Source organism: Sturnira hondurensis, unplaced genomic scaffold (assembly GCF_014824575.4).
Source record: "Sturnira hondurensis isolate 20B ecotype Veracruz unplaced genomic scaffold, ASM1482457v3 Scaffold0007406, whole genome shotgun sequence".
NCBI lineage: Eukaryota > Metazoa > Chordata > Mammalia > Chiroptera > Phyllostomidae > Sturnira > Sturnira hondurensis.
Genome location: NW_028080037.1, coordinates 9225557 through 9245806, shown reverse-complemented (window position 1 = coordinate 9245806; position 20250 = coordinate 9225557). Strand labels below are relative to the sequence as shown.

General features: G+C 54.4%; 1 protein-coding gene and 1 pseudogene across 1 annotated transcript in view; both read left to right on the top strand.

Annotated features, from left to right (window-relative positions):
- Positions 1 to 20250, top strand: part of LOC118991337 (kinase suppressor of Ras 2-like) — a 218727-nt gene that overhangs the window by 67493 nt on the left and 130984 nt on the right. The window contains exon 3 of the mRNA XM_037052604.1: positions 1433 to 1583. Coding sequence (XP_036908499.1) covers positions 1433 to 1583 — 151 coding nt within the window. The remainder of the gene's footprint in view (positions 1 to 1432; positions 1584 to 20250) is intronic.
- On the top strand, positions 10360 to 10434 carry LOC118991360 (uncharacterized; annotated as a pseudogene).

The following is a 20250-nucleotide window of genomic DNA, read 5'->3' as shown; positions in this document are numbered from 1 at the left end:
CTGCTCTTTTGCCCCAGGTTTGTTAAGGCTTTCTCCATTTTTGGTGTCATTAACTCTGTGGTTTTTGTGTGACCCTGAACTTCAGTGTAAATTGAATATTTGGGGGGGTTAATTATAAGATGAAAATGCACAAGTGAATCCTGCCGCTGAGAGGAGAATTCTTTTATGTTGGGAACCATCCCTTCTCTGTACAACTCATTTTGTACTCTCAGATACACCCTTCTTAAAGGGGGCCTTACCTGCAAGGGGTTCCTGTTTGGGAAAGCCCCTAAGCCACTCAGTTATCGTTCTCTCCCTGTCCCCTGCCCTAGTGAGTTGTAAGGGCATCAACTGGGCTTCCTGGCTTTTGCCCTGCATCTTTTTTCTTTTCGGACAGAATTTTTTTTGCTACGCAGTTTTCCTCTCCCCGGTTGCGGAAATGTCTGATTTCGTTGTAATACAAAGATCTGGCCACAAGAGGGCACTAGTATCCCATGTAGTCCCCTTTTCACAGGGGCCCACATCAGCCTCGCAGTTGCCTTCAAAGGGCCGAATGTAATTTTAGAACTGTATAAATGTAACTACTCCTTAACAATTAAGTGAGAGCTTGGAGCTGCCGCCAGGTAGAAACAAGGTGCCAGGCCAGATAAAACAAGGTAGAGGGCCAGATCCGGCCTGCAGGCCTTGTGTTTGCCACCCGTGCCCCAGAACCTCCGTCCTCGGTTGTCTGAAACTCTCATTTCAATAATAATAATAATAATAATAATAATAATAATATAAATGTAAAAACACTGGCTACCATTAAGTGTTACAAAACAAAGGCTATTTTTTATAGATGCATAAATATAGAAGTTTGACAAATTTCAAGGTGTACTCACATTATGATGGCTAGAGACACATCGTTTTGGGAAAGGGGCCTGGCTACTGTTGGCAGCAAAGGGCACTGCCCAGGACACTAGCAGAGAGTAGAGGACAGCATCCAGAAACTGGGGCCGCCCAGTTTGCTCTGCTCTGAGTTCATCCTGAATTTGGGATGAATCACTGCAGTAAGAGCTGAGCAGGAGACATGGAGGGCCCTCCAAAGATAAATAAATTCGAGGCTTGTTCATAAGGAATTAGCTCCCACCGTGGATGGAGCGCTGTGGGCTACATATACGTGCTTCCCTACCCGGTATGTGTGCTTAAGATTCCCGTCTTTAGGTGAGTAAAGTGAGGCTCATGCAGGTTACGTGACTTGCTTCGGGTCATCTAGCTAATGAGTGGCACAGCTGAGGCACAGCTGAGATCAAACCCAAGCCTGTCTGACGCTCAAATCAGAGACCCAACTATTATGCCAACTCGCCATCCCCATGGTGCTGGGTGTTCCACTAGTCGCCACTAGAGGGCAGCAGGGTGGGTATTCCTCCACCATGGGCACTGGATGGCTATTTACCCTCCTTCTTAAACTCCCTAGGAAATCACCCCGGGCCAGCTGAGTCTGGAGGACCTCCTGGAGATGACGGATGAGCAGGTGTGTGAGACCGTGGAGAAATACGGAGCCAACCAGGAGGAATGTGCCCGTCTGAATGCCTCCCTCTCCTGCCTCCGGAACGTGCACCTGGCAGGTGAGCAGGCGCCTGGGTGTGGACACCTGCCTAGTGCTTCAGGGTCGTGTGTGCTCCAGGGTTGTGTGCCATCAGAAAACAGATGAACAAACACAAGTACCCTGAGCTCCACCATCTAGGGACCTTCTGTTGTTCTTTTTGTGCTTTATTTTTGGTATACTTTTTCCAGACCAGTAGGTGTGTGTTTACTACCTTTGAATTGTTCAAACTCCTGTCAGCCCTTCTCAGCAGGACATCACATATCATCTTCTTGAGGCCCTCTGCTTCTCTCTAGCTTTATAACTTTCCCACGAATACCTGGGCCTTTTCATTGTTAAGGGATTAGCTCTGCCAACATCAGCCAAAGAGAAACATTACTGGCCCACCCACGTGGTGATGTCAGTTCCCTCCACAAGGTGTCACTGTTGTACAGAGTCTGGCACAATCTGGCCGATTCTTATCCACAGATGCCCTGGCCGGATTCAACAGGAAACAATATTTATTGAGTGACTGCTTTGTGTCAGGTGTGCTCAGGACCCATCAGTGAACAAAGCAGGGCATATTTGAAACAGGTCATCGGCCCAGGTCCTGCACACATGCTCCTCTGTGTTCTTTGTTGCTAGCAGGTCTCGGTCAGGGCAGTAATCTTCATCAAAAGAGACGGTGACCTGGAGGCTGTGCTGTCTTTGAGGGATGTTTTGTGGCATCGCTGTCTCCACCCACTAGGTACCAGTAACAGCCCCCCCCACCCNGACCCCCCCCCCCCCCCCCCCGTTCATGACAAAAATATCTCTGGATACTTTGCAGCATTCTCTCTCACCCCTGGTTGAGCAGCCCTGAAGGTCGGGTTATTCCGTGCTCTGGTACAGTGGCCGAGAGGGGCCTCTCAGCCATGCAGTGCTGACAAACCTGCTTCGGGGTGCCTTCTGCCCCCCGACGGCGAGAAGCACGTGGAGGAACTGTGCCTCCTCACAGTGTGAGAGCTTGCACATCTTCATCGGTGAATGTGTTTCCTCCTCATTTGCAAGGCCTGAGTACCACCGCCCTGCCTTCAACCAGCCTCCTATTTCTAGACTTTGAGGTCATCTTCGTATTTTTGTTGTAGGCGGCACTGCAGCGTGCAGCGTGGGGTGTCATTATCCGTGGTGTCACGTCCAGGGCGCCGTCTTGGGTGAGAATTCGGAGGAGTTCCCACAGCACAGGGTTCACATATTCTAAGGCTTCCAGTGAACACTGAGCTGTTGGCTTTCCAAGGAGTTCGTACCAGGGTCCGCCCGCCCCCTTCCCCTCCCTCTGCCCCCCACCATGCGGGAGAGTGAGCGTTTGAGGTTGGGCTCCTCCTTGCTTTTCAGAGGTCACGTTTCCCCCCTCAGAGCTGGGCTCCCGAGTTTGGCAGAGCCCTCGTTAGTGGGGCTGGACTCCGGTGTCGCCTGAGGGAGGCATTGATGTCGGCCTCTGTGGGCCCAGCAGCCCTGGGCTGGGTGCGGCCTTGACGGGGCCTTTGATCTGGGGGTTTTCAAGCCTTTTTTGAATCAAAACAAACAGTACCGAAAACGATTCATGTGGCAACCTCACACACACAGGTTACATACACACAACTGATGTATACAGATACACATACACCACTGAAATGCATTTCATGAAACAGTACTAATTCTTACTATGCACGCTATTCTACATTCTTTTTCATACTATATCACTTCCCAAATGCCGGTAATGATGCGCCCCTTTGATTTCACACCTCACTCAGTTGGGTTGAAAAATACTGGTCTCAGGGGTCCTCTTGCCGCCACCAGCTCTTCCCAGGCAACTGAGCGTCCATGCACGATGTCCAGCCTCCGAGCTGCGGGGGCCCTGACCGCAGCACCAAATGCTGCACGCACACTGCCCCCTTCCTGCAGCCCAGGGCACCGGGGTCCCCTCCGCTCCCAGTTTCCGTAGTAGCACCCCTCAGCTCTGTATGTCTCGGGGCCCCCTTTCACATTTCTGCCTTAGCCCTTTGTGGGGGAGCGACTTGTTTTGAAGGGGTGCGCCTCTCCCCCACTGGAATGCACGCTGCAGGGAGCCTCCCACCAGTTTCTGCTCACCGTCTGAGCGCCGGCCAGACCTTCCAGCTCAATGTACGGCACGCAGTAGGGACCCCGTCCCCATTTCTGAATCAGACGCCTTCCGTCTCACGTAGGCCAGAGACACTCCCCCATGGCTGCACGTACGTGGACTTTCCCACGGATTACACGGCATCTCGGGGTTGGGCTTCTGGTCAGAACCCGCCGACCCCTGTCCCCATCACAGCCCTCAGCGTTGGAGGAATCTGCGAGTTACTTTGGGTTCCTAGGTCAGGCGTGGATTTCATCTCTCGGTGTTCAGCCCACTGCCTAGAATTCCCTTCCCCCTTTGTCCTTCCCATGAGTCCTGCTTATTCTCAGGCCCCTGACTCAAGGCCTCTGCACTGTATGGAATGAATGAATGAATGAATGAATACGTCTATCACCAACTGGCCATGCCTTGGACTGTTTGTCGGTTGTTTGTCTTGCTTCCTCCTCTGCTTGTGACTTCTAGGAGGACAGGTGTGGTAGGTGGCTATTCTCGCCTCTGTTCCCAGGTTGTATTTGTCGAAGGAAGTGCAGGGAAGCCACACAATGTGCTGGCTAATGGTCTCCACCAGAGGGAAGCAGTGAGCCACTCGCCACGGATCCTTGCCGTGAATTGTCTTCTTCCCTCAAAAATTATCGATGGCTCTCTGAAGCTTCTAACGGTCTTGGTAGCTGGATGACTTCATCGTTTCCTACCCTTCGACTTAATCAGAAATGTTACCCAAACGAGGGAACAAACTAGTTTTTGACTCTTGCTTCGTACCATTTCTTTTCATCTTGGTCTCCCCAGCTCTCTGCTGGGGTCTTCTGCAGTGAGGAAATGAAGTGTTTTAAATCCTGGTGTGGAGTGGGGACTCTTTCCCACCCTGCTGGCCGGTGGGGGGATTGCAGGAGATGATGCAGGCAAAGCACAGGGCCCGGCCTGGGTTAGCTACGGGGTAACTCCTGTTGTTACCGTCATTGTCCCTGTCACATCAGTGCTGTTCCCAACCTCATCCTACAACCACCACCATCACCACCATCATCACCATCACCATCATCACCAGGATCCTCTGGTCTTTCTCTGCCCCCATCTCACTTTCTTCCACCATTTTTTTCTATTCTTCCCTCACGTTTTGTCACCAGAGCGCCCCAGGGGTTCAACTTCTCTAATTCTGCTCTCTCTGTATCTTCAATTTCCCTTCTCTCCAAGCCATTGTCTCTCTGAACATCGCGGCTTCCTTGGAGCCTGTCAGACCCTCTGTCTGGCTGGATTGTTGTCTAGGGCTGGCTCGCCTTTCCGTGGCCAAAAAGCGAAGGCAGGACCCCAAGCAGGTTTCCCAGTGCACACAGCCCGCCTCCTGCATCAGCCCAGCACAGCCCCCCGCAGAGCTGAGGTCCTGGGGTGAGCTGACTTGGCCGCCGAGGAACACGTTCCTTGGGTGGTTTCCGCCCAGCAGTGGGCGCTCACGTGCCTCTTTCCTTCCCCAAGGAAAATCCCGGCTTCCAGGCCATGGAAGAGCTGGCTTTTCTCCTTCCCTTCCTTCCTTCCTCCCTCCCTGCCTCCCTCCCAAACATAACGATCCAGCTCTCACTGTGCATCTGACATTGGCTGGGTTCCAGGGCTTGGGGACTTTCTCGTGGCTTCAGGGTGGAGCTGGGACCTAGTGAAGGAGGAGGAGTTCTTCTTGGGATGAGAGGGTGACAGGAGGGAGCCTGTGCCCGAGAGACCAGTGTGGCCGGAGCCCGGGAATGCTGGGGAGATGTGGGCACTGGGGTCGGGTAGGCGGGCAGGCCCAGCCCCCACGGAGGACCGTGGCACAGAGCTTGCCTTGTGGGGCTCTGAGCGGAAGGTGTGTGGGTCACTTGTCCGGTTTCCACACCAACCCTGGCTGCAGAGCAGGCTCACGGCTACAGTGAGATGCTGGTAAATCTAAGAAGAGGCTCAGTGGGCCGTGCAGGGGGGCAGAGAGACAAGGCTGGGGTGCCACTGACAGACAGGTGCCCCCCACATCTCAGCAGTCCCCCCTAGGAGCTTGCTTTGTTGGGCCCCCTCTAGCTTCTCTTCCCAAGGGTCCAGGAAGAACCATCGGCCAGGAGAAAACCAGGATGCGAAGCAGCCCCGAAATAGGACAGAGAGCCTCAGATGCCCCCTGGCGTCCTCCCCAGAGCCCACCCGAACCCGCCTGCCTTGGCCTACCACAAAGAGGAAGAGGCGTCTTGATTGCCCTATTGTTCCAGTTGCCTCTCACTTGGGGAGGCTGGGCCACGAAGGAGCCACCTGTCCCAAAGCCCGCGGCAGCCTCGGTGGTGCTTTGTCTCCCTTCACTGCGCATCCCCCCAGCCGTTTCGTTCTGCAGACTCTCAGGGGTGGCAGACAGAGGACCACGTTAGTGTTCTCCAGTGCGAGGGACAGAAGCCGGTTGCGGCCACATGCACCCACGCACGGCTCAGTCACTCACCAGAAATATGGAGTGGGCTTCCTGTGTTTCCGTCACTGGGCAGGGGGGCGGGGGCTGGGGATATGGTGGTGATTCCGGCTAAACAGCTTCCTGCTCTCATGGCCTTCATGTTCTAGACCCGACTGCCCAGGGGGTGGCCCCAGATTCACGTGGACGTTGACCTGTAGTCATTACAGTGAAACACAATGAAAAACCCACCTCTTCCGTCGCACTAGCGACCCCTAGCCACACGTACGGACCTAGCGGGACGGCCGAGTGCTAGGACATTTCTATGGACGCAAAGTTCCGTCAGCCGGCGCTGCTCTGGAACGAGTCGAAGGAATGAATAAGAAATAGATCGAGTCGTGACCAGCTTCACGTGGTGCCTAGGAGGCAGCTTTGGTGGGGGGTGGGGGGGTGGGTCACAGCGGTTGTGTAAGAACAGCGGATGCAGGAGGACACGCACATTGAGATTTGGTACCAGGAATGCACTGCGACTGCGGAGGCCGGCTGGGCGTGTCGGGGGTCCGCGGGGCGGGCAGGCGGTCTGGAAGGGCAGCGAGTGCACACGCCGGAGGTGCCGACCCCGGGCAGAGCTTCCGCTTCCTCAGGGAAGCCTCGGTTCTGCTCTTCGTGCCGTCCCACGGCCCATCCAGACGATGGAGGGTACTGTCTCTCTTCCTTCATGTCACCTGATTGTAGACGTTCATCACATCTGCAAAGAGCGTCACCGCAGCAGCTCGGTTAATGTTGGGTTGAATGGCTGAGGGCTGTGGCTTAGCCACGTGGACACGGGGACCTGACCATCGCAGGGGGCAGCACTTAACCTAGGATGGGAATGACAAGAAGGAACCAGACATGAGATTAGGGGGAAGAACGCTTTGCACAGAGCGAAGAAAAGGGGTCACACTGATCTCTGGAAGCCCTTTCAAGAAGCAGGCAGCAGGCCCACGTGGCCGAGCTGTGGGGCGTGTCCTGGTGACTTGCTGCAGTGCAGCCATCCACTCCAGACCGTAGGCAGGGGAAGGGGGGAAGGGCGGGGAGGAGGGACATGCCCAGAGATGTTAAATAACTTGCCTAGAGTCACACAGCCAGTACCAGGGAGTGCCTGTGCTTGAACTCACGTCTGTCTCACTGGAAACCCGTGCTTCAGTTTGCAGTGTCCTCTGTGCCCACTTTTCTTGTCTGTTCCCCACTAGCCTGTGAGCTCTTTGGGGGTGGACACCACACCTCATTGACTCGGGAGCAACATCTGGGCAGGTCTGGGCAGTGAGGCACCCCATAATTCAGACCCCCCTGCCTCCCCCTGGGGCTCTGAATGTGGGGTGCCTCACTGCCCAGACCTCCCCGCTGACCTCACTCCTCCCTAGGAAAGGGCCTCCCTCCGCCCAGGCACCCCGAGACCCTGTGATGCTTCCCAGCCCCACGCCAGCTCTGACCTTGGGGACGGCAGAGCTCAGTTTAGCTCCGCCCTCTGATCGTTTTTCTTTCTTTAGCGCTTTTGTCTTTCCCTCCTTGGTCTGGTACTTTGTGGAGGAGAAACGAGCCGGACAGACTTTGTAACCAGATACTGGGGCACCCTGGGTGGCTGGGGCCGGGGTTGTTTGTCAAGCCATGCCTCCCAAAGGGCTGCCTTTATCGTCACGGAGGGCAGAGGAACGGCGTGGCCGGGTTGTGTTCTTGCTTCAAACCCTGGGCTCCTTGCTTGAGAATGCGAGGGTCAGACAGCTGGTTGGCCGCCAGCCCTTGGGTGCCTTTTCCTCCCTGAACCGGGTGCCTGGGACAGCCTGGGACCGGGTTTCTTCATGATGATTCTTGATGACCACCAGGGGGCGCTGCCTGATAACCTTCCTTCAGTTGAGCAGCCAGAGGTGCCTGGGAGAAAGCACCACTGGGTGTGCAGACTTAAGGAGCCTTGAGGGAGCCTCTGCAGTAATCATCTCAACTCTCAAATAAGGAACAGCCGAGTCCCAGAGAGGAGAAGGGTTTGGTCCAGCCATGGCAGGGAATGAGTGCGGGCTTAGTTCCGGGGGGCCGTGGTGGGGCAGGGGTCCCTTTGGTCTCTTTCCCTGGCTGGCTTTGAGGGAGCCGCAGAGCTGGGGAGCAAGCTCCTGGCCTGCCTGCCTGGCCAGGCTGCTCGGATGGGGTCCTGCTGCCCCTAACCTTCCTTCCCGCAGCGCTCCTGTTGCGGAAGCTGTCCTCTTGATCTCCCTGCCACACCGAAGACCAATTAAGAGAGGAAAATGAGCCCTAACGAAGAAAGCGTGTGAAGCAGGCTCCACATAATAACTCGGGGTGTTGCAAGGAGTCAGCTCCAAAGAGACAGTGGCTTCATTTCCTTGGGAGACGTCTGGAAAGAGTTGGGGGCCACACAGGGGGTGACTCTGGCTGTCGGGGAGCCCCTCCCGCAGCCTGTTGACTGAAAGGCAACGAAGAGAAGCAGCAGGATTTCTTTCAGCTGAAATCGATGCCTTGGCCTTGGCACCAGGGCACCATTGTGGGGCTTGGGAAGGGGGCTGTGCTCTTGGACCTTTGTCCCCCTCCCCCGTCGGTTAGCAGCAGAGTCAGGAAGGCCTGTGAGCTCCCAGCCTGGCCTGTGAGTCCTGGCTGGGTCACCGCACTGTGAGGCCCTCGCTCCAGCCCCTTCCCCAGCAGTGCCTCGGCGTCTGAAACAGGCGTAAAACTACTTGACCGTGTCGGGTGGTCATGGGGAGTAGGAGAGATGACATGTATCTTCGCCTCCCTCTGGGGCTGCCTCCCCAGCTGAGCAGGACCTGACTCTGGTCAGAGGGGGTTGGCAGTCGGGCGACCCAAACGAAGGGGCCAAGTCACAGGATTCTCTCCCTGCTCTCTGTTCGGCTGCCTGCCTGCTTCCAGAGGGCAGAGTCCCCAGGGGCCGCATGGTCGTGAGGTCCCGGAGCTGGCGAAGCCGGTTCTGTGATGGGCGTGGGCAGCCGATGGTTTTACTAAGGCTTTGGTCAGGGCCTGAATTCGACATAGTATTTGCCCCCTGGATGGGGAAGGGGTGGGCAGTGCCGCCCTTTTAGTATTTTGGAGCAGAACAAAGGTGGCAATCAACCACAGTCTCACGTTGACATGTGTGACAGGGTTGGAAAAGTCCCCATGGTCTTTTATAAAGTCATGGGACTATATTTATGTGCCCAAAGTAAGCAGGGTTCTGGACAGAGGGGCTCCTGTGCAGGGGGTCTGTAGGTTTGCAGTGTGGTTGTTCCTCACTGCAGACCCGGGGACTCTGACCGTTGTCACTGCCATCAGAGGGCAGACTCGCCAGCCCTCAGGCCCCAGGTAGGAGAGTTCCTTGGTTGGGGTCTCCAGCGATAGCATGTGAAGGGCTACCTCAGTCTCTCAGCCTCTACACTAAAACTTTTGGGGCAGAGCCTTCATTTATAGGGGGCCATCCTGTGCATTGGAGGGTGTTCGGCCACATCCTTGGCTTCTACCTGCCGGATGTTGGTGGCGTCCACCCCCGACCCCCCAGCTGTGAAGAAAGCGAAATGCCTGCAGACATGCCCTGGTCGCAACCGACCAAGAGCTCCAGGCTCCCTCCGCAGACGGACGGTGCCGCTCTCAGACGAGGACGATAATGGTGTCGACGGCCGAGACAGCAATTCTGAGGCCAGACGAAAACCAGGGAACTCTGTGAGGACGGAGGCTCTGGTGGAGCACAGAAACCCATAATCGAGTTGACCTTGGGCTTCTCAGGCCCAGAGCATGACGTCCCCAGGGGTCCTGAGTCAGGTTGACAGGAACCAGACGAAAGCTAGGAGCCTGGCTGCGACACCCTCCCTTGAGCACACACACACACACACACACACACACACACATGCACACACACACACGCACTCACAAGTACTCTCACACTCCTTTGGGGATGCTGTTAACATTTTAGTTCTGCTGATAGCAGCTCCTGATGACTCTCTTCCCCGAGGAGAAGCTTCCTGAAGGGTAACAGTGGTGGGGAGAGCTCAGGGCCTGGAGGCTGGATGCTGGGGGCCAGCCTGTCCTGAGCCCTCTGGCCGTTGGGGACAGATGAGCCACACGGCCTGGCTGAGCCTGGTATCCTGGTCTGTTGAATGGTGGGTGGCCTGTCCTGGGACAAGAATGATGAGCCTTAAATTCTTCCCCCATGATTGTGTGTCTCAGGTTTGACCTTCAACGCCGGTGAGTGAACTTGACACGGTATTCACATCCCCACGCTCATTGACAGCTGTACAATTCATACCTGGCTTCCCATTGTTGCTATTATTATTATTATTATTCCCCATCGCTTCTCGGCCTTTTGGCTAAGATCAAGTGTAGTATTATTATTATTCCTTGGTCAACCCAGTGGTACCCTTTCCTGGATTCTTTGAGCGTAAGGCTTCAGTTTCACCTTTGCACTTGATGGCTCTACCCCAGACAACACTTGTTTGTGGCCTGGCGCTTTCTCGTGACCTCTCCTTGGCACGGAGGCACCGCAGGAGGGCTCCTACCCAGGGTCAGTGAGACACCTTCTCCATTGTTTCTCCTCGCACACCGGGAACCAAGGTGGCTGGAAGGCCCCAAGGGGCGGGGTGGGTGGCCCAACACAGCTCAGCGAATCCAGGGGATGCTTTCTCGGGGAAGGGACAGCCCTGCTGAGTTTCGGGGGGGCGGGCTGTGTTTGGGCTTCTTTGCTTTCTGCTCAGGTGAATTATTTTGTTTTATTGGCACCCAATGCCAAATCTCAAATCCGCTTGGGGTGGCTTTTATTTTTCTTTCAAGTCATCAGAGCTCAAAACAATTTAAAAAATACATTTTTGACCCCCCCCTTTTTTTTGCAACATCTTTTTGGACCATTTTGTCAAAGCTGCCGGCGGCCTTTCAATGCCAAGGTCCGTAATGTACACATTCTGGGGACCCACTTTCCTTTGAGGCATGTACCTTGAACTCCTCATGACCCCTGACCATGGGCTGTATTCAACACGGCCTTGGGCTTCCCGGCGGTGCTGATTCTATGATGAGACACTGGGGTTCCAGCAAAGGGAAGTTCCGCCTTCAGGAGGGGGGCCAGAAAAGGTTGTTGTGATGGAGGAGACCAGAGGTTCATTTATGAAGGAAGGGTGTGGTGGTCCGTGGATTTGTCCAGACATGCGCAGTGCCCACGAATGTGGGAAAGGCAGAGATAAAACGCCCCCACTCCATGTCTCTGCACAGATGTTTATTGTTACCTACTGTGTACAAGGCACTGCTCTGTGTTTATGGTGCTGGAGACATACTGTGTGCCAAGACTGTGCCTGGGTGGCCTCCTTTATCTTTATAACAACTTTATGAGGTCCAGGCTGCCCCATCCCTTGTAAAAAAAGAAGGAGGTGGGGATCAGAGAGGTGGATGAATTTGGCCAAGGCTGCACAGCTCAGGGAAGTCACGAAGCCAGCATCGTATGGCTTTACACTCTGCCTGCAACTCTGAAGGGAGACTAGAAGGGGGTGGCATCCATGGAGAACCCAGAAGTGCTCCCCAGGAGTCGCTCGGCTGAGTGCACGGAGCTGGGTCCTTGGGTCTGCCGAAAGCCCGTGGGCTTCATGAGCTTAGACGGGATCTTGGAGGAACGTGAACCCACTGGATGGCAGTCCCATGTCAGCCCCTTCCTAGGACCTACTGGTGGGCAGTTCGGTGCCTTAGAAGTGGGTCGGACCAGAGCCACTGGGCAGGTGGCACCTGGGTTGGCCCTGGAGGAAGCAGTAGGTGAGAGGGAGGGAGAGGTGAGGTGACCCTGGGAGGGTGTGGGGACACCAGGAGGGCCTGGAGTCTGAGGGGGACCCTGCACTGCGGTTCCTGGCCAGCTGGCCATGTGTAACGGGACCCGTGTTGCCCTTAAAAGGCCAGGCTGATGATGCCGGGAGGTGACACATGTCAAAGTTTGCAGCGCTGTGTGGTGTGTGCTCAGTAAGTGGCAGTTATTTATTTATCTTTAGAGGGGAAGGGAAGGAGAGAGGGAGAGAAATATCAATGTAGGGTTGCCTCTCGTGTGTCCCCTGCTGGGAAGTGGCCTGCAACCCAGGCATGTGCCCTGACTGGGAATCGAACCGCGATCCTTTGGTTCGCAGGCCCGCAGTCAATCCACTGAGCCACACCAGCTGGGGCTACTCTCACTATCTTATGCCTAGTCATCTAGCTCAGCCAGAGGTTTCCCAGCGGCAGGTGAGAGTCTCGGATGCCTGGGGAAGTTTCTTTCAGTGAAACGCCAGGTGAAGGGAAGCCCTGGGGGGCCTGCAGTGAGGGGGGATCCCGGTGGTCTGTTTGGTCTCCACTCTTCCTTCCCCGGTGCATGCTGGGAGTTTGAGGTGGGCCCCACCGAGGGGGAGAGGAAGAGGAGGGAAGCGTGGGGGACTCTTCCGCAGAATGGGCCTCATTCCACTGAGTGCCAGCTTTGCCGTCACACGGTCCTGGTTTCAAATTGCGGCCTTCTGCAGCTTACCTGCTTGTGACCTGGGGACGTTGCTGGTGTCTCCAGGCTCGGTTTTCTCATCTGCACAATGGGGTCAGGCGGGCATTGGGGTTGAGGCCGTGGAGATGAAAGGGCTGGGTGAACAGGGGGCCCTGGATCACCGGCAAGCTGGAGGGGGCCAGAGGAGCCCACAGGGGACACCCATCAGGGGATAAGTCAGGGTGCCAGAAGTTAGAGGGGAGCAGGGACCCATTTCAACATCAATTCTGCCGGCCATCTGTTCTGCCTTTGTGTGTGTGTGTGATGGTCTCTGAAGCCACTCATGGTCCCTGGATTCCACCACCACTGTGTGGGGGACCTTTCATCTAAGGCCAGGCGTGGCCAGGGGCTGGCAGAGAGACCTCGCCAGCCAGGAGCTAGAGTGGGAGAAGACAGAGCTGACGAATGACCCAAACGTTCTCTTCAAGCGCATTCGCGGGGAAGGGGGGAGAGCGCACAAAACGAGACAAGTTTTGTCCTAGAGGATGTGATTTAACGGGGCCGGGGCATCGGCGATGGCGTCAGGGCGTTTCTTGCTCTGGAGGAAGCAGTTAAGATTTTTTGTGCTCTCCCGGTTCCCCCTGGGAGATGGGCACGGGAGGAAGTTAGCTCTGGGGACATGTCACTTCTCTTGTGCAGTCAAGAAACCTATTTATTTCATTAAATTTCCTTGGAGTTTGGTTTTTCCCTTGAGCGCGTTTTCTTGTCTGTTTTCTTTCTTTTCCAGGACATCAGTTAGGCCAGAATTTATCAATAGAAATGACAGTACTAGGAATCATAACAGTGTTACGAAGGACAGTATTAGGAAAGTAAAGATGATAATAATAAAAAAAGAGACCAAACACAGTAGAGGAATCTGTCGCTAACTTGTAGCTTACTTTAGATTCTGTCCCCTTGCCCTCCTCAAGGCTTTGGAGCTTGAGGTCTGAGAGAGTTCTGAGAAAATGTTTCGAACCATCCGAAACCTATTGAGGCTTTCCTAGGAAATGGTGTTCCCTCCCTCCTCTCTCCCTCCCTCCCTCCCAGCCCGGCTTGCTGTTTTTAGGGGGAGATAGAGGACAGCTTGCTAAGAACTGTCTCCTTTAGCCCCTTGGAAATGTGTTGAGTAATCTAATCCAGGGGCCGCAGGCGACGTCTGTCCAGGTGCCAGCTTGCTGACGTGAAATCGAATTGGGACATAGCTGCCCCTCCTCATCTGTGTGCCCTCCGTGGCTGCATGAGTGTGTGATGGCCTGGTTGGGTGGTTACAACAGAGCCCTTGCGGCCCACAGGCGGGAGTAGTGACAGTCTTGTCACTCATAGAAAAAGTCCCCCAGCCTGGACTCGTCCTCGACTGTCTTCCCCTATGACAGGTTTTTCACCAGTTCCCGCAGTGTGTGCTTGTGAAGGAGTAAGTCTCTTTCACTCACTCACTGAGGGTTTAGGAAGCCCTTTTTGGTGCCAGGCCCCCTGTTGGGTACGGGGAGTGTCTTTTGTCCTCGAAGAATTACGCAGTACACAGAGGTGCAGAGGACAGAGTCCGTCGCGGGGGTGACATGAAGGAGGAAACAGGCAGCATGCAGGCAAATGCTAGGGACGTCCTGCCGGAGGAGGAGGCATTTGAGATGGGTATAAAAATGGAGTTTCCCAAATGCCGGGGACCAGCACCCTCCAGCTGAGGCAGTAACCTGTAGTGAAGCGTGCCGTTGTGATAAATCGTAGCAGCTCGGGGCATTGCACGTCGGCCTGGAGGAGGGTTCCAGAGACGAGGGAAGGGGAGGAGGTCCTCGACGTGGCTGTGGGGCCGCGGGGCACACTCTCAAGACGGGACTGGCGACTGCTCTGTTTTCATTCCGTGACGATGAGCTCCAGGCCTCAGCCCAGGGGCGGTGTGTGGCTGATTGGACTCATCAAACTGGGGGGCGCCCCAAGGACACCCTGTCTGTGGGAGGCTTTGGAGCTGGCTGATTGGGGTCCAGATCCAGTTTTATACCCACCTCAGATGTCTCCACACCCTTCAGAACTACACTTCATCCTTTTGGAATTTACTGCCTGCCTTTTGAGGCCAATGAGAATCTCAGCACTAGAATGATCAGTTGTGTTCCATGGTGCAGTGGAGGGGGCAGCTGGGAGATCGGCCAGGGCAGGAGGGCCTGCAGTCTGGTGCCTTCCGTAGAGTGGTCAGATCCCAGAAGGACGGCCTTGTGGTCCGGATGCCCTTTGAGGGCCTGAGGTCAGGGCTCAGCGGTCCCACAGTTGGCAAGGTCGGGACCAGCGGACCTTGGCCACGAGCCTGCCTTTGTGACTCAGGACAGCGTGGCCCCGAGAGCAGGTGCAGGATTCGTTTCCTTTGCTCTGATGAAGAGGTTTAGACATCCATGCTTCCTCATCTGTGAAGTGGGGATAATTCTAACAGTCATGTCTTCGGATTATTTTAAGAACTTAATGAGCAAGAATATATCGAACAAGTGCCTAGTGCACAGTGAGCACACAGCAGGATGGCTTAGTCGTTAAATCACCATCCCGGGCAGCATTTTCTGAAGGATGTGGAGGGGCTTTGCTGGACGAGCAAAGCAAACAGGTGTTTTTCCGGTGGGGTTCTCGGTGTAGTTGATAGGCAGCTATGCACTGAGTTTACTGACAGTGTCGTGACCCCCCTGAGCTTGGCCGTGGGCTGTGTTTCCACTGGGCATGTGCCTAGAAGCGTCTCGTGACACAGGCTCTGGGAAACGCTGTTTACGGTTGGTAATGGGGTGATATTCCTGAGGATTTCCCCTGGGCTGGGCAGTCTGCCAGGCTCTGGGGACACACGAGTGAACGAGAAACACACAGTCCTGGCCTCGTGGGCCACGGTGGCAGCTCCGGAGTTACCATGAGAGTCCCGAACTGCTCTGCTCCTCAGTGTTAGAATCTGTGAAATGGGAACAGGGTGAGTCCCTGCTGAATTGCATCTCACCAGGAGGTTGGACAGATGATAGGGGACTGCCGTGGCCAGGGGTAGGCAAAGCTGAACTGTGGGGGGGTCATCCTTACGCGTGATGTGGGGGCTAAGGGCGGGAACACTGGGATGAGTTAGATGAGACTGAAGGGCCAGCTCTGCGCCTGTGTATCTGTGTGACCCTGTACAAGTTACTGAGCCTCTCTGGTCTCTAGCTCCTACAAAATGAGGAGAGTACTGCTGTCCTCCTCATTTACATGTCTGAAGTGCTTTCTAAGTATTAACTAAATAAAAGAAAAATTGACAACAACAACAGTAATAACAGCCAACATCAATCCCCTCGTTCACTCTGTTCAGGCTCTTTACATGGATTGTCTAAGTTATTCCTCACAAAGAATAATAATAATAGTAATTTTCATCACCCCATTAAACAGATGAGAAAACTGAGGCTTAAAGTGAAGCTGCTGCCAAGGGTGCACAACTAGCAGGTGTTAAGGCCGGTCGACAGAGCCCAGGACCTGAGGTCTGGATGGCTGCCGGCCCCGCCCCTGCGTGGCTGAGGTTCTGTGGGCGTCAGGGTGTGTCTGCCAGGGACAGAGAGAAGAACCCAGGGGCTGCCACGGGGGTGGCTGCATTAGGGTTAGATTTCTGAGGTCCCCCAAGTCCAGCTTTCAGATGTTCAGGGACAGGCGCACCTGCAGACTCGATTCCCCTCCGTCGTCTCTCTGGCCTTCGACTTGGCTCTTTGAAGTCAGAAATAGCGTTCAGGGCTCCTGAGAACAGACCTGTGAAAGGGAGAGCTACTTTCCACAAGGGTTAACCAGAAAGGGCAGGAAAATAGGGGCCCTGACACTTGAATCAGTTCTGTGTTTCTTGCCAAATGCTAACTCGCGCCTCTGCGAGCGTCAGGCAGGGCTTCACGGAGGTCGCCCTGCAGACTCCGTGTGTCTCTCGCTTGTCATCTTCTGAATATGTTGAGCGGGACACTTGACCCTCTCCCTAAGAAGACGTGTATTTTAAAAGTGGGCTTTTTTTGTTTTGTTCGCCTATTGGAGTGTTTTATTCTCCTTGTCTATTAAAATCTTCCTTTTTATTCCTTCCTCCAGCCTGGTAGCCTGACCCCGTCTTGCTTATCTAAGACGATAACACAGGAATGAGCTAATGGATGCTGTCGCAGCTCCGGCTGAGGCTGCTCTGCAGACTCACTGCAGCGAAGGCAGAATTGAAGTCTCCAGTACTTGGGAGGGTTGGCATCGTCTCTGTGACCTTTCTGGGCTTTGTCAGCTGGTGGCTAAGCAGAGGTGGAGCAAGACTAGGTCAGGGGGGCAGTTGGCCTGAGCACACGTTAGAAGGGAGTGGGGTTTTCTTGTTTGTCCTCCCTCCCTCCCTCCCTCCCTCCCTCCAGCTCTTCCCTTTGCCCCATCCATCCATCCACTCGTTCATCTACCCACCCACCTATCCATCCACCCACCTGTCCATTTAAACATCCACCCATCCATCTATTTTATAGGCACAGGGTCCCTTCCCTGTGGCAGGCACTCTGATGAGCACTGAACACTTAAAAATGATGAACAAGGCCACTGCCCTTGACTGCACCATTCACAAGGGAGACTGCCCATTACACAAAGAAGTGGGGTGATTTGAAAATCGGATACACCCCGTAAAGAAAGCAGTGAGCCAGCCGCGCTGGCTGAAACACTCCGAGACGGTCTCTCTGAGGGAGTGACGTTCGAACAGCGATCTGAAGAACGCGGAGGGGAGCAGAAGTGACACAGAAGCTTCTCGAGACAGAGGGAATGGCTGTATGAAGGAGAGAAGTACCGCAGTTCATGCGCGGGGAGCTAACCAACGTTCTCTATGGCTGGGGCCGTTACATCTGTGCATCTGTGCATCTGTGTACACATCCATCATCCATGGACACGTCCATCTTGCCCCCGTGCACACACCCATGCACACACCTATGCACCCCCCCTCCATTTATCTAAGCAAATGTCCGTCTGTGTACCAGGGCACCCATTCATGCAACCACACACACACCCCTGTACCCGTTCACCCACTCAAGCACCCGTCCGTCCACACACCCTCCAGTTATCCATGTGCATGTCCATTCATGCCCTGGTGCACACATGCATGTCCCCATCTGTCCTTCCATGCCCCCTCTCTCCATCTGTGCCCCCAACGGACATGCACTGACAACCTACTGTATGTCTGACGCATCGTCTTCAGTTACTTGATCTCTTAGCCGCCCCCCCCCCCGCCTCCCATGCCGCCAGTGCCTGCTTCTTCCTTTGGGAAACCTTCTCTCGTCCCCGCTCTCAGGAAAGCCCGCTCTCCTGCTTTTGGTCCCTCCTTCCTGGTCCCTCCGTGCCTCAAATATATGTATGGATCTGCCCCCAAACTGCTCTTCCACTAGACTTTCCCTCCTTAGTAAATGGCAGCACCGTCTCTCGAGTGGTTTGAGCTGGACGTTGGGGAGTCATTCTGATTCCAGACCCACCTCCCTCCTTGCCGGCTGCTGTGCCCAGGCCGTGGTGAGCGGCCTCCAAATGCACCTCAGACCGGCCCACTTCTCTCCACAAGGGCCCTCGTCTTGCCTGGATGACCGCAGAGGCCTCCTCTGGCACTTTCCTGCTTTCGCACTTGCTCCCCTCCAGTGCCTTCTCCACCTGGAGCCAGGTTAACCTCTTAAAATCCCAAATCAGATCATGTGACCCCCCCTGCTTAAAGCCCACCCTCTACAAGGTGTGGTCTGCCCTCCTACCTCAGTGGCCTGGTCTCATTCAGTTTGCTTACTCAGCATCACCCTCCCCTCAGGACCTTTGCCTATGCTGTGCCCTGCGTCTGGGGCACTCTCCCCCTTCCTTTCCCCTAGCCGACTCCTACCGTACATTCACGCAGAGAAGTTCTTTCCTCTGGAGAATCTTTCTGTGCCCCCGTCTCAAAACAGCACCCCTCTATTTTCTGTTGGGATGCCCTGACCTTCCTCTTTGTAATGTATGCCCTAGTTGTTAGTTATATATTATAATATGATATAAAGAAAATAAAGAAGTCCACATACAGAAAATACTGAGTAGGAAGTTCTGGAAAAATAATCCAGACAGTGAGGGTGTCTAACATCCACTGACCACTCTGAGCCAGGCCTTGCACTGAGTTCTTTACACGTGTTCTCTCATTTGCTGCTCCCCGCAGCAGCCTGAGGTGGGTGCCGTTACTGTCCCCACTTTACAGATGAAGAGACTGAGCACAGAGAGGCTGAGCCACTCGTCCGAGGCCTCCCACACAGGGGCAGAGCCGGGGTCTGGACCTACATCCGTCTCATTCTCAAGTCCGTGCCCCTTCGTCCCAGCTCCACGGGGCTTTGACATAACAAAAGTTCAGTCATGTACTTTCAGACTTGAAAAAGGGTGATTCTGGCTCTTCCGGTGGTCTTGGCCGAGAACTGGAGAGTTCTTGCGTGTTGAGGCAGGAGGCAGGCTGGCTCTACCACACCTGGGACTCCAGCATTGCTGTTCTTGGGAAGGTTTTCACTCTCACTCTGACTGTTGCCGAGTTTTGTTGCAAATTTGAGGCCAGTCTGGGGGCGTTGGGTGGTCCCGGGCAGGGATGCGACCTGCCCTCTGCCCAAAGCCTTTCTGTGCCTCCTGATGCCCCCTTCCCCTGGGGTCTGGAGCCGGGAGCCTGGTTTTCGGATTGCAAGATAACGACCTGATTTAGCGATTTATCTGATTAGGCGCAAATGTATTTATTACATGCTTAAACGTATTCCAGGGAGCTCTGGAAACGAACCGCAGGGCTGTCCGGGGCTGAATTTCCGGGACCCACTGGAGCAAGTTCAAGACCAGCATAATCTACTTAGAGGAAAACAGAGCCCGACACTAATCCAATCGGCCTCTGCCGCAGGCAGCGCATCCCCTCGTCCTGCCCACAACCTCTGTGTCCCCTCCTCATCCCTCCTCTGGGAGGTTAGACGGGGTCACGGGGGGGGGTGTCGGTCTTCAGGGGGCAGGGTCACCTCAAATCTAACGCTCCTTTGGATTCGCTCTCCCCACACAACTAGTGCAGGGGGAAGACCTTACGTACCTTTTATTTGTTGTGTTAAGGTAATATGTGTCCCTCCTTTTGATTCTAAAATCATTTTTCTTTGCAAAAATTCCAGAAAATAAAAAAAGTATTAAAAAACCCCAAATCATCCACAATTATACCCATGTTTACAGTTCATGCTGGATTTTTTTCAGTATGTAAAGATGCTTTCAAGATTACCAACGGAACACAGGATTACGTTGTAATTGTGACAATTCCTAGGCTTGTCCTTCCGGTGCGTTTCTAACAAGATGGAAACAATATCAGCTGATGCAGAGCCGCTCATATCCTCCTGATTTTGCTCATTTGTTTTTGGCCGTGTCATTGAATAGCTTTGAAAACGTCACTTTTAATAGCTATGCCTTATTCCTTCTCGTGGTTCTGGTGAGTTTGTGTGGCCGCTGGGTTTCGGTTACGCAGTGTGTTGTTTTTGCTGTTCTTAACACTGCCACCCCAGACACCTTTGACCAACTTTGTATCATCTGGCCCTTGTATCTTTTGCTTTTCTTCCACTGTTTTTTTAAAAAATATATTTATTTATCTTTAGAGAGAGGAAGAGAAACATCAATGTATGGTTGCTTCCCATGTATCCCTTGCTGGGAACTGGCCCCTGCCAGGAACTGGCCTGCAACCCAGGAATGTGCCCTGACTGGGAATCGAACCGCGATCATCTGGTTCGCAGGCCCGCGCTCAATCCACTGAGCTACAC